This window comes from Pimephales promelas, chromosome 24, assembly GCF_988280905.1.
Source record: "Pimephales promelas chromosome 24, fPimPro1.hap1.1, whole genome shotgun sequence".
Classification (NCBI taxonomy): domain Eukaryota; kingdom Metazoa; phylum Chordata; class Actinopteri; order Cypriniformes; family Leuciscidae; genus Pimephales; species Pimephales promelas.
This window is the reverse complement of record NC_142792.1, coordinates 5,586,902-5,603,675: the sequence shown is the minus strand read 5'-3', so window position 1 is coordinate 5,603,675 and position 16,774 is coordinate 5,586,902. Positions and strand designations below refer to the sequence as shown.

General features: G+C 36.7%; 3 protein-coding genes across 5 annotated transcripts in view; 1 reads left to right on the top strand and 2 right to left on the bottom strand.

Annotated features, from left to right (window-relative positions):
• The first annotated feature begins 699 nt into the window (after positions 1-699).
• On the top strand, positions 700-5,165 carry gnsa (glucosamine (N-acetyl)-6-sulfatase a). Its single transcript, XM_039667738.2, has 14 exons — positions 700-1,197; positions 1,310-1,369; positions 1,569-1,775; positions 1,887-1,952; positions 2,474-2,572; positions 2,663-2,830; positions 3,188-3,270; positions 3,351-3,469; positions 3,557-3,660; positions 3,734-3,835; positions 4,181-4,291; positions 4,382-4,492; positions 4,573-4,733; positions 4,826-5,165. Exons 1-14 carry the CDS (start codon positions 1,021-1,023, stop codon positions 4,899-4,901), a joined length of 1,644 nt encoding a protein of 547 aa, XP_039523672.2. The 5' UTR covers positions 700-1,020; the 3' UTR covers positions 4,902-5,165.
• A 1,786-nt stretch (positions 5,166-6,951) lies between these two features.
• LOC120476624 (adipocyte plasma membrane-associated protein) lies at positions 6,952-12,111 on the bottom strand. Its single transcript, XM_039667774.2, has 9 exons — positions 11,981-12,111; positions 10,455-10,544; positions 10,205-10,326; positions 10,032-10,130; positions 9,374-9,526; positions 7,919-8,031; positions 7,693-7,853; positions 7,419-7,617; positions 6,952-7,337 (listed from the first exon to the last, which is right to left on the bottom strand). Coding segments are annotated over exons 1-9 (1,146 nt in total). The 5' UTR covers positions 11,983-12,111; the 3' UTR covers positions 6,952-7,130.
• Positions 12,112-14,365: 2,254 nt separating this feature from the next.
• Positions 14,366-16,774, bottom strand: part of rassf3 (Ras association domain family member 3) — a 31,870-nt gene continuing 29,461 nt past the window's right edge. For all 3 annotated transcript variants that reach the window (XM_039667767.2, XM_089127235.1, XM_089127236.1), the window contains 2 exons: positions 15,997-16,112; positions 14,366-14,904 (listed from right to left, as the gene is read on the bottom strand). In XM_039667767.2, coding sequence (XP_039523701.2) covers positions 14,755-14,904; positions 15,997-16,112 — 266 coding nt within the window. In that variant the 3' untranslated portion in view covers positions 14,366-14,754. The remainder of the gene's footprint in view (positions 14,905-15,996; positions 16,113-16,774) is intronic.

Here is a 16,774-nt window from a genome sequence, read left to right as displayed (position 1 = left end):
CATAAAGCACATTTACATTTTATGCACATATTAACATATTTAAAAAACAGCAAATGTATAATTAAAAATATACAAACTTTTGTTGGCCTATGAACAGACATATTTAATTATATATTTGCTGAATAAGATTTCATTTAGGCAGCCTTTCAAATGTTATATAGGTGGAATCCAAACAAATATATAGCCTATTTTATATATACATACATAATATAGGCCTGTGTGTGTGTTACATTGTTTACATTTTTTTTTCTTGGGTGAAAATCTGGATTGAAAACAGATTGAAACGTGAAACTGAATTTTTAGTTACATTATTTAAAAAATATACAATTTTTGTTGACCTGACAGAGATTTGAGTGGTAAAGAGAAATAAAAAGAGACTACTGTTGAATTAAAATTGTGAACATTTAGGCTAGAGAGTGCACTACCTTGGTAGTGTATGTTTGTGTTTTAAATTTAGGATTTTTTCTTCAGCCTGCCAATGGACTACACATGAAAATTAGCCGTGGCTAAATTTAGCTTATTTTACATATTATGAATTATTAATTGTCCCTGATTAAATAAATAAACAAACAATATAAGCCATTAAACATGAATGACATCATCCTTAGACGAGCGTAAACATCAGCTGACCGGGACTTCCGCCTCTCCACGTGACTGGAACTGAGTAGGAAAATGTTATTAAACTTACTATGCCGACGGGTGTTTTTATGAATATTAATGATGCAAAGCGTCTGATTTGCTGTAAGCAGACATTGGTAGGTGGGCGCAGAGTCTGCTGGCGAATTAGCGAATCTTTCAATTCAAAAGGTTTGGCTTATTATGAATATAAATTAGATCACGTGACTAGACACCACAACAGAGTACCAACACCAAGCACACATATGCATGAGTCAAGACGTCGCCATAGTATGATTCGTAATTTCGTACACTAGACTAGGAAAGCTAGCTGCTCCTCTAAAGCAGCGTTTCCCATAACAGTATTTCATGCTTTTATCGCAAGAAAAGGTCCTCGTTTAGGCCATGGCTGTATTTGTTTTTAAATCGGCGTCAAAGATGGTTTCTCCGTTTGTAATATTACATTTAATTTTTATCTGCGTCACTTTGCATTGCAACAATCTAGCCGCGGCTAAAATGAATCCCAGACCGAACATTGTTTTAATCCTGACTGATGATCTGGATGTCTCCATAGGCGGAATGGTGAGTACATTTTCTGAAAAAAGACTTTTATTGTTGCCATTCTCAGTGGTCGTGACTTGTGACTTCCCCCACGCATTTTACTTTCAATATTGTTGCATCTTTCAATGTATAGGTCCCTTTAGTGAAGACTAAAAAGCTGATTGGTGATGCTGGAATAACCTTTACAAACACGGTGAGTAGAATTGTGCTAGATAACAACTGTCCTTAAAAAACCAAACTGTTTTGCATGAAAGTGCTGTTGGGTCTTATTTAATCTTAAATATGCATAAGAATATTTATAAGTGTATTATCATGAATCAACCAGCATGCATGTTTGCCATCCATCAATTTGCCATCTCCTAACACTTCTTGTCATTTCTTCTCTCACCCAGATTGTTGCCAGTCCTCTTTGCTGCCCCAGCAGGGCGAGTATCCTGACGGGTAAATACCCCCATAACCATCATGTCGTGAACAACACGTTGGAGGGCAACTGCAGCAGCACAGCGTGGCAGAAGACCCAAGAACCTGACAGCTTCCCTGCCTTTCTTCAGAAACACGGCACCTATCAGACCTTCTTTGCTGGGAAGTATCTGAATGAGGTAAGGATAAACCCTTTCTTTAGTTTGGGGTGGAAAAACTTTTCATCATGTCATACTGCCAGCCCTGAATCAGCTGATAGTACATCATCCATGTGTGTTTTTCTGCTTCAGTACGGCAGTAAAAAAGCTGGAGGCGTGGAGCATGTTCCTCCGGGCTGGGACCACTGGTTCGCCTTGGTAAGAAAAAGACCGAAGCCGATCATGCTTTTTGACCAAGGCTTCAGGGTTGTCGTGTACACGGCGATGTTTGAGGGTCATAAGTAGACGACGTTAATGATTTAGGTGGGATGACAAGCGGGAACACTTTGACAAGCCTGTCAACCTTTCCCATGAGCCCTGCAACAGTCTAATTTTAGCCAGAAGGTTATGAAAACAGTTAGTAGCATGTGTGTGAAGCTGCTACAAGAACTCAAAGCAAATCCAGAAGAGAAAAGGAATGTTCTCTGGAGCATTGTTGATTATTCTTTTATTAGCAGCTCCCATAATTCCCATAACTCCCATAAAACCTTATTTTATTTATTTATTTATATGCATTTAGTCTTTTTCTTTTAGTTGAATTTATATACATATTCGTAATTCTATATATTCTTTATGTAAATTTTATTATATATATATATATATATATATATAAACAAAAAATACAATCTCAGATTTATTAGAAGTGAAATCTTTTTGATGATTTTAACATGTTCCTACAGGAGAGAAACTCCAAGTACTACAACTACACGCTGTCTGTGAATGGCAGGGCGCAGCGGCATGGACAGAACTACAGTGAGGATTACCTTACGGATGTTCTGGTAAGAGCAAATCTCACCTGCATTCACGAGATTACATAAAACCTTATGCAACAGAAGTTAAGTGGCTTGTGCATGTCTGATTCCATCCAGGCCAATATTTCCATCGACTTCCTGGAAAACAAGTCTAACCGCAGGCCTTTCTTCATGATGGTGTCCACTCCGGCCCCGCACTCACCCTGGACGGCCGCTCCTCAGTACGAGAGCAGTTTTCCCAACATCAAAGCGCCAAGAGACCCTAACTTCAACATACATGGAAAGGTGTGTCATGCCTGGTGTGTCTTCTTGGCCTTTTCGCACCAGGTAGTTGTAGGAACTCAGTAATAGGAACTAGCCATCAGGGCAGTCCCCCAAGAACAAACATTTTCCCCAGGGCCATTGTCCTGGTTGCATTCGCACTGCCAGTGACATAATCGACATAATTTAAGTGCGATGGACTTAGGTGTCGAGCCATCTATTGCTGCTCTCCATGTTAGTGGAGTAAGTATAGACTGTTCGTCTAAACTGCTTTTTAAAAAATGCCGGTACTTCCGGCAATAGTTAATGCGAAAGATCCTTTAGATGTTCTGGTTGGATGGTTTTTGTACATATCTGATGGCATTTCAACCTGAATTTTAGGACAAACACTGGCTCATCAGGCAAGCAAAGACACCCATGACAAACTCTTCAGTGGAGTTCTTGGATAACGCCTACAGAAAACGGTATTCAGATTTCTTTTCAACTTCAAATCATTTTAATACTCCACATGATGTAATGTGGTACTGTTGGTCTGTTCCACTAGGTGGCGCACTTTACTATCAGTAGACGACCTGGTGGAGAAAGTGGTGAAAAAGTTGGAGGTCAGAGGAGAGCTTAGCAACACCTACATCATTTTCACCTCCGACAATGGTTACCACACAGGTACATGAGATTAATAATAGTTTCTAGAATTGTTCTTTTACTCTACCTGTCTTTTATTTTTTTCATGCGTCCGTTTCTTCCTCTCAGGCCAGTTTTCTCTTCCGATGGATAAGAGGCAACTCTATGAATTTGATATCAGAGTTCCTCTGCTGGTGCGAGGGCCTAATATCAAACCCAATCAGACAAGCCAGGTAATACAAAAAAGCTATTTTTATATATATTTATTTCCTTTATGTGTGTCATTAATAACTTTTGTTTTAACAGTTACTCATAGCAAATGTGGATTTGGGACCAACGATTCTGGACATAGCAGGATATAACGTCAATGAAACTAAGATGGATGGGATGTCATTTCTACCTATCATGGTAAATCCTGTTTGAACTTATCAACTTTGAATTAAATAAATAAATTAGGGCAGTCAAACGATTAATCGCATCCAAATAAAAGTTTGTGTTTACATAATATATGTGGGTGCACTGTGTATAATTATATATATATATATATATATATATATATATATATACACACACACACACACACATGTATGTAGATTTAAGAAAAAATAAGTATTTAAGTATAATATAAATTATATATAAATATATATACAGTATATACATGAAAATATTTCTTTTTTAGGGGGGGCGTTTCTCGCTACACATACAGTATAATTAATTAAAATTCTAAATAAGTTAGCATTTGATTTGTTTCAGATCAGTGAAGGGAACAGCAGCACATGGAGATCTGATGTACTGGTGGAATATGAGGGAGAAGGAAGCAACATCTCAGACCCAGCGTGCCCTCTGCTGGGCCCCGGGGTCTCGGTGAGGGTCTACGCGCTACAAATAAAGTCATTACAGTAATCGCAAAAAAAAAAAAAGAGAGTTAAAACAGCTGTTTTTTCTTTTCTGCAGGAGTGTTTCCCCGACTGTGTTTGTGAAGACTCGTACAACAACACATACGCCTGTGTTCGCACAGTATCGCAGGCCGCCAACTTGCAGTACTGTGAATTTGATGACAACGAGGTAAAAAAAGAAATCACAACCTCTATTTGCTCCAACTCTTATTATATTATACTGTAATATCTCACTGTCTTTGCTTGCAGGTGTTTGTGGAGGTGTATAACCTGACAGCAGACCCCTTTCAGTTGAGTAACATCGCCAAAAGCATTGATCAGGAAGTCCTGGAGAAGATGAATCACCGTCTAATGATGCTGCAGTCCTGCTCGGGACAGTCCTGCAGAACGCCTGGCGTCTACGACTCGAAGTCTGTACTTCCTGATTATTTTAACATTCACCAAAAATATTATAAATGTGAATTCTTGGAAACTTACATTTCGCCTGTCACTGTTCCACCAGGTTTAGGTTTGATCCTCGGTTAATGTTCAGCAGCCTCGTCCCTCACAGGAACAAACTACGACAGACGTTGAAGTAGAGCGTGGAGAGGATTAAAGGAAGAAGACCAATGGAGGGAAAGAATAAAAAGGGCACTGAAAAATAAGCCCCGTTGTTGCCTTTGTATCCTGACGTTCTCCCAAAGATGCCCAGTCTCTCCTCCTCAGATGAGGTCATCAGGGTGCGCCAGGATACCAAACAAACTAGACGCTTTCAGACAGGACGACCCTCTGACATCATTCACATCAGATCCTGACAAACTACCAGCTGACGCACATCTGTAAGAGCATTCACATCATATTCCCATTCGTTCTGAATTAATCTCCCTGCTTTGACTTTAACAATAACACTGAACATTTCAAATATTGTCTTTATTGTATTCATGTTTTGTAGATTTAATTTTAAACACATGCACAGTATTGAACTTGAGGGAATTGTTGGACATTTCATTTGTTTAAAAAAAAAAAAAACACTAACATTTGAATGTTCTTGGCCTTTGGATTTCTTATTCTGATTTAAAAATGTGGAAAAGAAATAAATTGAGAACAACCACAATAGAAATATATACAACGGCATGATTCTCAGTATTTTATGATACACTTTCAGGCCCAAAGTACCATATAAACTGAACTACTATTTTTTCTTTTTTGCACCATTTTGCTATTCAAATATTATATCACCTTTTCAGTTCCTGTCACTTGCATATGGCAGCACAAAATCTGTGTTTGGACATACATTTTATTTGAGTAATACCAGAACAAAATGATTTACTAACTAAGTTCAAATATTGAATTTCATTATTGTTGTTCAACTGTTCTTTTACTTGCGTTTTGTGTCAGTTGTGAATGAGCCAAAGGTGTGGATCACAGCAGGTTATTGAATATCATCTGACATTGTTAAGAAACATTTTTGGAAATCCTGTGCTTGGGTTGCTGTCGCTTTGCTCTCGAATATGTTCACAGCAACCCAAACTTGAAGCATTTAAGGGACTGTTACTTTCAGACTACTACTTAACCTTTAACAATCTTCTGCTGGAATTGGCAATATCTCAAATCACCCAAAATGATCTGAGAAGCGGTGGACATGCACAAGAAGTGTGTTTGAAGAGATCTTTCTCACAATACTTCAATATATCCGTTTAGTGAAGCACTTTCCAGTCTGTGATCGACATGTCTGACATGTTTTGCACATAAATCTTTAATTATATTTGTTTGTAGCATTGCTATGGTTGGTGTGGACTTTTGTCTTGTGTGTTTGATTGATAAAAGCATTCTGAAAATATTTTGTTGCTGTCGTTTTTGCTTAAATTATTTTAAAAATGCATTTTAAAAGAATTGATGTGGCTCACAATGACATTGCTATTAAATAATCTAATTGCAACAGTTATTTTATTACAAGAAACAATATATGTACAGTATATTAGTGTGAAACATACATGATATATTTTTTAAATATTTTAAAATTTAAAAAATATATAATTGGGTTGTTCTTTAAAGTTCACTGCCTGTGTTTTGTATTACCTTTGCATAAGAAAACCATGTATACATTTTTAAATGGGAACAGCTATGCTTATATTTCTATGACCAATGCATTTTGCAGTGCAGAAAATCAGTAAAAACGAAATGTGATCCTTCTGTGTTAGACAAACCATAATTGCTTAACTATACTTAAAAAGGCCATATTATGTCATTTAAAAAAAAGTCAACTAGATTAGGTCTTCACGCTTGAATGTTTTCTTATATTGCTGCAGCACCTCTCTTCCCAGTCTGTCGGTTTAGTTACCTATTAAGCTCCTCCTCCCAAAAAGCAAAAATGTGCTCTGATTGGTCAGCTGGATTAGTGTGTTGTGATTGGTCAAACACTGCGTGTGTCTGGGAAATGTCACAATTCATACTATAAACAAACTACTAACTAACTCAACCAACCTTTGTCCCTTTATTTTATGTCTGCCTTGGGTGGGTGGGAATTATTAAAAATGAGGAATATTGTGACGTATTCAAGATTAATGGAGCCGTTTCAGGGAGTTCAGAAAGAGTGCGCACTGATAGACTTTGTCCTTTGTAACTTTGCATACCTTTTTCATGCTCAAACTGTAACATTACACACTTAAGTTGTTAAAAAATTGTAAATAATAGCATAATAGGACCTCTTTAAATAACAGAATTCACAGTTACGACGATATGTAGTTTTGATTTTACATTATCAACGAAAGTTTACCGAAAGTCTTACTTTCCCTATGTTTATGTCCACACATAAGAGAGCCAGATGGTCAGCTCCACTCCTCCAGCACAGGAAGAAACGGCAAGTCAGTGCTGCCCAGATAGTAGTGCGCCCCCTGCTGGAAGACATCGCTGACGGCCCACGTCAGGCTGCCCGTGGGGTCGTGTAGGGTGTCAACCACCTCTCCGTCAGGCCCCAGCTCCAAAATCAGCCCGTACTTGGGCAACAGAACGTTGTACCAGCTGAGAGGAATGAGCTGCAAGAGGGTTCACCATTGAGATTTCACTTTTGTCACTGCTGAACTGACCTAAACTCCACATATTTAAGACACACCCACCTTTACTATGAAGCGCTTAAGAGCAGGGTACGGACCAATCAGATCCAAGAATGGTGGGAAAAGTCGGCCGTGGAATCTAACGGTGGTTATGCCCACCAAAAATGTGCCACGGTCACTCAGGCGGATGTTATCAGGATAACCAATCATGTTGTTCAGGACGGTCTCCTTAGTGCCCGCTTTAGGTCCTTTCAACCAGAACCTGAGAAACAGGAAGGAAGATTTCCTCACGCTCTTTCAACATTCGATATATATAAAACTAATTAAAAGCTCTTACTTAATAATGTGTCCGATACTAGTCTCGGCCAGAAGCAGGAAGTCCTCATCAGGTGAGAAGGCAAAGCCATTGGGCATGTAGAGAGAATCCAACAATGTCCGAACGTCACCGGTCATGGGGTCATACGAGAGAAGGCGACCCAGTTGGTTCGTCTCCAAAACCTGCAGGTACCGTAATATGACCGTGTTGTCAATGCTCATGCCCTGTTCTTCTGTCACTCACTCACCTCATAACGGACATGGCGTCTTCCCCATTTACTGCTGGAGTCCGTGAAATACACGGTTCCATTTTTAGAAATCTCCAGACCATTTAGAAAGCCAAAGGGAATCCCATCAGCTCCTAATAAGAAGAATGTGAAGGGGTTCTTTAAATATGAAGCTCTTTCAAATTGCAGGACTGGAGGTTTTATACAGTCTTCAACTTTGCGCAAAGTATAAAGTACACTGAGATAAAGAAAACCAATAGGTGCAAGTACAATGGTGGCCAAAATTGATTTTTGCGCTTTATCCAAATATTTCTTGAAGATTTTGTAAGCATATTCCAATATTGAGGACTAAATCAATATACTAAAATTCTATATTGCATATAGTCAGTTGTTTTATTTGTGATAATAATAACGCAATGAACATGACAAATTGTGCAGATATATTATTTGGCCAGGCTGTCACACAAAGAAAACATGCAAAAACAAGAGAAAACCAACAAAAAATGAATAACTTATTATGTTGTAGTCAATGTAAGCTTTTTCAGATAAGTACCTTAAAGGAGTAGTTCACTTTAAAAAACTTCTGCTGATAATCTACTCACCCCCATGTCATCCAAGATGTCCACGTCTTTCTTTCTTCAGTCGAAGAGAAATTAAGGTTTTTGATGTAAACATTCCAGGATTTTCTCCATATGAACCAAACGGTTCAAGGTCCAAAAAGATTCGACTCGAAAAAAGATTCGTTCATTTTGATGAACGAGTTTGAACCGGAGAGTCACGAACGCTTATCACAGAACAGAGCAAGGCAAGCATTTGTGCATATAAAACTTCAACTTTTTTATTTATTTTTTAAATGAGCGATCGTTTCGCTTGATAAGACCCTTATTCATCGTCTGGTGTCGTTTAAAGCCCTTTGAAGCTGCACTGAAACTCTCATTTGGACCTTGAACCGTTTGGTTCCCAATCAAGTCCATTATATGGAGAAAATCCTGAAATGTTTTCATCAAAAACGACATGGATGTCATGGGGGGGTATTAATTTCTTTTCAACTGAAGAAATAAAAACATGGACATCTTGGATGACATGGGGGTGAGTAAATTATCAGCAAAAGTTTTTTTAAAAGTGAACTACTCCTTTAACCAAGTCTAGTGTTTTGTTCCTCCCTCATATTTAAAAAAAAAATCATATTCTCATATTTTGGTGGTTTAATCAAACTCTTAGGGTCATTAAAAACAAATATCCCCTCCAAACACCACTTTTTTTACTAATATTAGTATATATATAAAAGTGTTTGCTGCCCTTAAAGAGTTTACAACTCAAAGCAAAAAAGCAAAAATTCAGTTGAGAAGAAAATATATAGTAAATTGAGATATAAATGGACAGTTGATTTTGACACTGGCCAAAGCAGCCAAAATGTTGTGAAAAGCTTTGAGACATTTGAAAGTGCACAATACATTGAGTAAAATGTTTACAGACCCTCTTTGCTGGAATGGAGCAATGTCTTCTCTCCCGTCCAAGGGTCAACTTTGAAAAGACCCAGGTAAGAGTCAGCCACGATAAGCTGCCCGTCACGGTCCAATCGCAGGCCATGTGGACGGCCACATACCGGCTCATAGTCCATACATGTGCCTGTGAAGAACAAAATGGCAATTATGCAAATATAGCATGATATCTTACCGTCTCTGTACCAGGAAAACAATGGGATCTACTAACCGACAGGCACATTTTGCATTCTGACTCACTAGAGAATACATTTGCCCACCTGAATTTTAAAAAAAGCTCTGGCTGGTTAAATGTAGTAAGATTAAAGAGAGGCGTCAAATGCTCTAATGAAGACATCTGCATTCAAGACTCTTTTGAACAGCCGAGCCTTTGATACAACAACACTTGAGTCTTTGTGAATCACTTCAGCATGTCTAATGTGTGATGGCAGCAGGACACAGGGACTGTCAGGTTTTTCCACACGTGTCAAGCCAGTGAACGCCTCCATAACAGCCGATACATATTCATCCAGCCACAGAGGGCACGTGAAGTGCATAATGATTTACACTATATGCAGCTAAACAGCTGAACGGATTCAGGTCATTTTGCTTCAGCAGTTTCTAGTCTTCTACTGGTGCAATGGTGGATTTACCACATTCAGGGATGTTCTGGCCCATCTGAGTGATGAAAGTGAGGGATTCATTGTTGATTCTCCACAGCTTCCCATCAACAGTCCCTGTGTAGATGTTTCCTTGAGAGATACAATGAAGAGATCAAACCTGACTGTATTTCTCAACAACAGACAAAAACACAAGACTAGCTCACCGTTCTGGTCTGCCGTAAAGGACTCCGGGCCTTTGAGTTGACCAGAAAACAGCCGTCGAGCTCTCTGTAGACGTGTGTTCACCGCCAAAGGACCGTCCAGAGCAGGAGGTGGTCCCTCAAATCTGGAAATATGTTCATCAGCGGGAAAACACACATCACTACTACATGACTGAAATCTGTTTGAAGATCAATTCTGCTGAATTCACTGCAGAGTAAAGAGATTTACAATGAAGAGGCAAGTGAGACTCACATGTAAGGCTCAGGATCAATAGGGGAGGGAATGAGATACAAACCAATGGCAACTGCCAACAATACAACCCTTACAGAACTCTGCCCTAGCCTGCAGAAATAAAGAAATTAATTTAAGGGCAAAGACATCCCACAGATGTATGTCATTATGTAAATTAAATGTAAGAACATTCTGGGCTTTTCAAATTTTTGGGGTTGTGGTCTATAATTATTATATGATTTTATATACCACATTATAATGTTGAAAAAAAAAAGTATATAAGAAATTTAAATGACATGATTTATCAAATAAAATAACAGAAATAGTATTTATCATAATAATATAAATCAAATTAAATGTAATATTTGTATTAATTAAATATTACATTGATATCATATTATAATTATATTAGGGCTGTCAAATGATTAATCGCAATTAATCGCATCCAAAATAAAAGTTTGTCTTTACATAATATATGTGGGTGCACTGCACTGTGTGTGTGTGTGTGTGTATATATATATATATATATATATACACACATAAATATATATATATATATATATATATATATATATATATGTATATATATATATATATATATATATATAAACACATACGCTTGTATATATTTAAGAAATATTTTCATGTGTATACTGTATATATATGTATATATAATTTATATTATATATAAATATAACTATTTTATATATAAAATAATATTTTTTTTTTCTTAAATATGCATGCATGTGTATGTATTTATATATGTACAAAGAATTATACACAGTGCACCCACATATATTATGTAAAGACAAAATTTTATTTTGGATGCAATTAATCGCGATTGATCGTTTGACAGCCCTAAATTATACATTTAATTATATAATACTATATTCAAATACATGTTTAAATTATAATAAAATATACATGACATTTCACATTTTAATGTAAAAAATAAAAAGTATATAAGAAAATGAAATGACAATTTATAAAATAACAACAAAATAGTATTAACATTAATAATATTAATTAAATTAAATGTAATATTTGTATTAATTAGATGTTGCATTGATTTATTATATCATTAGAAATTTAATTTTCTAATATTATGTTCAACTAAATATGATCATGATAATAAAATAACTAATGCTGGCATTCAGGATACTACAACCCATCAAGACATCAATAGATTTGTGAACGTGCAAAGATTTGGAGGCACACAGACTCGCGCGTGTTATTATCTTTCATAATAAGAGGTTGTTAAATAATGTTTCATTAACACGAAAGATGCGAAAGAACAAAAGAAAGGCGATTTTCTTACTAAATAAGCTAAATAATCCGCATTATTCACTCCAGCTCACAGCTTTCAGCCGTGGTGAGTTAAGAATGTGAAGTAGTAACGCGTTAGAGGCTTCACTGCAAGTGCGTCCGTGTACAACAATGAAAAGTCGACGTTTATTTATCATACAAAGTGAGCGTTTGAAACGAAAGAAGTTATTTCATGTTTAATAGGATTTTATGGATTTTAAAAAAAAATTGTGTAAACTTACATGGTTGTGTCGTGGAGCCTTTTTGATAGTTGTCTAAAGTTCAGCGTGTGTTCCCGGACGCCATGAAAGAAGTGTTCGGTGAGTCAGCGGTGAGTTCATCGATGAGGACATTAACACGGGTTCATTCAGAGGGCACATCATTCACGTGTGGGGCTGTCTTGAGCATGCCCTGGCCCCAATCACATCTTTACAGTTTAACGTGATGTTGAAATCTAGTAAACGGGCTACTAACTGTGTAAGGCGCAGTGTCCCTTGTATAGGGTAGGCTACTTTAAAGGGGGAAAAACATGTTTATGACAAATGAGTTGGAGATTTATAAATACCATCTTTTTGAGATTATGCCAAAACTAAGTGAGATCAAGTCTAAATCCAAGAGCAGCCAGTTTCTTCTCACACACAAACAGATGACGCCTGCAGTGAATTGAGAAACATTTACTCTTTATTTAAAGAAACCATGTCTTCAACAAGAAAGGCCACGATTGGTGACAATACAAACCCTCAAAGAACCCCGTCATTGTAAAAAATGCATGACATGTGGACTCATTTGAATTCTATAAATGCATATTTAGTGAAGCTTTTCTAAACCTCTCAAGGACGATATTCATGCCACTTCAGCCAACAGAGTCGTTGCTTGATCTTCAATATATGAAACTTGCATCATTAACATCCACAAAACCACTTAACTTAAAACTGTGGAGGAAAATGAGAATTTTTTGGCAAATACAGAGTATGGGATTTGTGAGCAAACTATGTCTAACTTGTTATACAGAAAGATCAACAGCACTGCCCTGTGATGTCCTAAAACAGCCATAAAATATGCATGAATTAATATAACACATGCACGTATACTTAAAAGTCTTGAAGCAGTTCACTCGTATCCACACCACTTTACTGTACATGAATACAATTTAACATTCATTCACAGTCTTACTCTACAAACAAGAAGCTTGTTTATGAAAAAAAAATCAAGTACTGAACAGCTTTATTTATATAAAAAAAAAAAAAATCATACAACATAACTGAGCTTCCACTAGATGCAATGCCATTTAAAACAGTGGAAGGCGATAGGCATCTGATGAAGACTAATAAAAAAAACTCCCTGAATTAAAACAAAGTGCCCAAAAAGCATTTATAAAATTACTGGTCTTATTCCCCTGACAAATCCTCTTCGATTGTATATATTGAGACTGTTGTGATGTTACTTTCACACAATAAAATTACACAAATTACTCTAATTTACCCCAGTGTTTACAATTAAAGTTGCCATGGTAAAACCATTGGACAAGATAGATACTGTAATTTAACCTCGGTTTACTGAGGTGTTCAAACTGATTGCACCAGGCAATTGGTTTCAAACTTAAATTAAACTATGCATTTTAATAATATCTTTGGTTAGAGGTTATAAAACCAATAATAATAAAGAAAAAAGCACACAATCTGTGTCTAAGACAATTGAATTAACTGACACAGGTGAGACACAAGACTGCAGAGATGTAGTTACACCATTTGGTCACAAGGTGTCGCTACCTCGCAATGAATGCGTCACAATATAATGTTGCAGTACCCTTCAGGAAACCGTCATGCAGCACTAGCATAAATGAGTATACATATTAAACCACCTACTGATACACAAGTATCATTTAAATTCATCGCCATTAGTGTTGACCTTGAGTGCTGCAGGGACAAAGTAGCACTGACCATTAACGTGTCTATTTATTTATTTTACTGTACTTCACAACGGTAACATTTCAGCTACATCTGAATTTGCTACAGCAAATCGGATCAGTGTGATTATACATATACAGAAAGGAAGATCACACTGCAAGTAGAATTTGACAGACGTAGCTTAAATCCACCATTTTCAGGCTGTAGCATCAAAACAAACAACTTCATTACTTATATATTCAGTCATTTGAATAACGAATGCCCTGCTCAAACCCGAGGTCATCACGTCCCATCATGAGAAAGAGCGTCTGACCCTGACCAACATCACTCTGCTCAGCGTGACACTTCCCACATGCTTTTAAACATACTCTAAGCTCTTCTTTCCAACTTCCTAAAATCCGTTCGGTTACAATTCCAGCACATCACCTAAGAATCCTTTTGCATACTTTTTCTGAATTAAAATATGATTTTTAATTTGCATTTATGCCATCCATTCAGAAACTAATGATTCCTCATTTCCTGCCCCTACATTATCACATTCAAACTTGTCCATCATAAACTCACTCTTCCTGTCCGTTTGGTCTCACGTGGTTTTCAGGTCTTTGTCACTTTGCTACGTTTGTCCTCAGCACATCAAATGCCAACACTATCTTTGGTAGGGCACATTATGAGTCAAATGGTATTTAATATAAAACAAAAATAATCCCCAACCCAATCAGCTTCTGGTCAATAATATATATTTGAAATAAAATAAGACTCTTTCAGTAAAATAAACAAAAGAATAAAACTTCACCCACATAAATTAAAACAACAAACAGAAATATTTACAAACCACAGCATCCAACAATTAAATAAAAAACAATTTCACGTTTGCATCATTCACAACTTCACGAGGTAAAAGAACAGAAAACACGAGAAATAACTGCGACGGTTGAAACTGTGAGAGATCACAAGAGGGCGGAAGGGTAAATATGGCACCTGAGGTGCATTCTGGGAGGTCAGTGCTCTCCTCTGAGTTTCTGAGGGGTGTCCACTTGGCATAGTGTTCATTACAGACAGTGACCACTAGAGGCAGCAGTGCTGCAGTTCCTTCCGTCAGCAGGTCGGCTTTAGCCTGGGCCGCCCACTGCTCTCATGGCCTCCTCCAGTTTCTCTCTGTAGGTGTTGTAGCGTCTGGTTATCGAACAGATCTGGTCCTGTTCCTCTTTTTCCAGGATGCGCAGAAAGTTATGCAGTTCAGGGATGGAAAAGGCGTCCCACTGATGAATGAGAGGAAGATTTGTGTCATAATTCCAGCATTTTAATCTTTTATTTATAAAACAAATGTAATGCCATGTCAGCATCAAGGCTATCTTCATGGCAAGAACAAAGTGAATAACAAAAGTCAAACAATTAACAAAAAAAAAAAACTATACATACTGTATAAAAATGTGGGGTGGATGTTTGTTTTTGAAAGGAGTCTCTTATGCTCATCAAGGCTGCAATTATTTGATCAAAACAGCTGTTAAAATAGCTGTTATCAATTGTAATATTTTTTTTTAAATGCGATTTATTCCTGTTATGCAAAGCTAAACTTTCTCCAGCCTCCCATGATCCTTTAGAAATCATTGTTGAGAACATGATTTTTTTTTTTTTTTTTTGGAAATGGTTGTGCAGCTTAATATTTTTAGGGAAACTGATCAATTTTAAGAATCTTTGATGTTTCTCAATTTTAAGAATCTTTGAATCTTTGTATTCTTCTACTTTAAGAATACAAAGTAGAAAAGAAAAAAACAGCATTTATTTCATAGAACTTTACTTTCACTTTTGATTCATTTAAATGCCTTGTTGCTAAACTTAAAAGTAAAAAAAAAAAAAAAAAAAATTAAATCTTACTGACCCCAAACTTTCAAATGATAGTAATTTAAGATGGATACAATACAGGGCCAAATGGGTCGGGACAAATTCCGAGCTTTTTTTCACAACAATCCTTATCCGATACCTACATTCTGGATATATGTTGATACCGATCAGATACCAGTGCTGTTTTTTTTCTTTTCTTGGATCATCGTAGAATATCTATAATATATATATATATATATATATATAATATCTACTGTGTGTGTCTGTGTGTGTGTGTGTGAGACAGAGAGAGAGTGTAACTGATGATCAATCACTTGTGTGTTTAACCCACTAAATATCAGGAACATTACTAGACCTATTTTAGGGAGGCCTAAAAAATAAAATAAACCTCCCAAATAAATCAATATTATCAGTCAACATTTCTCTGATTTGTTTTTTTTCTTTGTTTTTGTCAACCATTCCACTGCATCTTAAAGCTACTTACTGGGCATTACACATAGAAACCTTACCAAGACTTCACCGGTTTGCTGCTCCTTCAGGACAAAGCTGAGCGTGTCAGTGCTGGGTCCCGCCACCAGACGCAGGAACAGAGGGTGTTCTTCCTCTGACAGCTTACAGGTGTAAACTGCACACATACAGCCACAAAACACATGCTATATCAGACACTTCATTCACATAACCAGACATTTAATGTAAAAGAAAAAAACTACATCAGGCAAGAATTAGGGATGCTGATATTTTTCACCCTTTTTTTAGTGCCAGAGCTGTAACCTCAATGCATTCCGGGTCCATTTTGACCCAGAAGAGATCAAAAACAATTGGAAAACTATGAAAATACACAAATTAGTTTTTCCTTTTTTAGTTCTTTAGGAGATATAACAAGGAACTTGATGAAATATTCTGAATACTTGTGATACACCAAGTTGGTTTGTCTGGCCAGAGGAGAACACTTACAATTCGGCATTACATGAGAACTAAACTGAGCTGGATGATGAAATCCTCATTTCTCTAGAGCTGCTTTATGGATTAATTGAACTCATTTAATATTTGATGAACTTTACACAGTTATTGAACCAAAATTATTCAACACTATTTTCTTTCTAGAGCTGCTTTACAGCCGAATTCAAATGTATTTTTATCACTGAATCAATATTTTCCTGTTTATCACTGTACTGAGGAGCTGCTTTAAAACAATCTGTACTGTATAAAGTGCTATAAAGGTGTCGACTTTAATTTAAAGAGGATAAATTTAGAAACAAAGCTTCTCGGACACGGTTTCAGCACCAA

What these genes read in the sequence shown, in the direction of transcription:
- gnsa (XM_039667738.2), top strand. Translation starts at nt 1,021, where the DNA reads ATGGCTGTATTTGTTTTTAAATCGGCGTCAAAGATGGTTTCTCCGTTT. An exon ending in CGACAATGGTTACCACACAG is followed by an intron (nt 3,470 to 3,556) that starts GTACATGAGATT and finishes TCTTCCTCTCAG; the next exon opens with GCCAGTTTTCTCTTCCGATG. An exon ending in GTGAATTTGATGACAACGAG is followed by an intron (nt 4,493 to 4,572) that starts GTAAAAAAAGAA and finishes CTTTGCTTGCAG; the next exon opens with GTGTTTGTGGAGGTGTATAA.
- LOC120476624 (XM_039667774.2), bottom strand. An exon ending in ATTGATCCTGAGCCTTACAT is followed by an intron (nt 10,327 to 10,454) that starts GTGAGTCTCACT and finishes ACATATTTCCAG; the next exon opens with ATTTGAGGGACCACCTCCTG. An exon ending in GACGCCATGTCCGTTATGAG is followed by an intron (nt 7,854 to 7,918) that starts GTGAGTGAGTGA and finishes CGGTACCTGCAG; the next exon opens with GTTTTGGAGACGAACCAACT.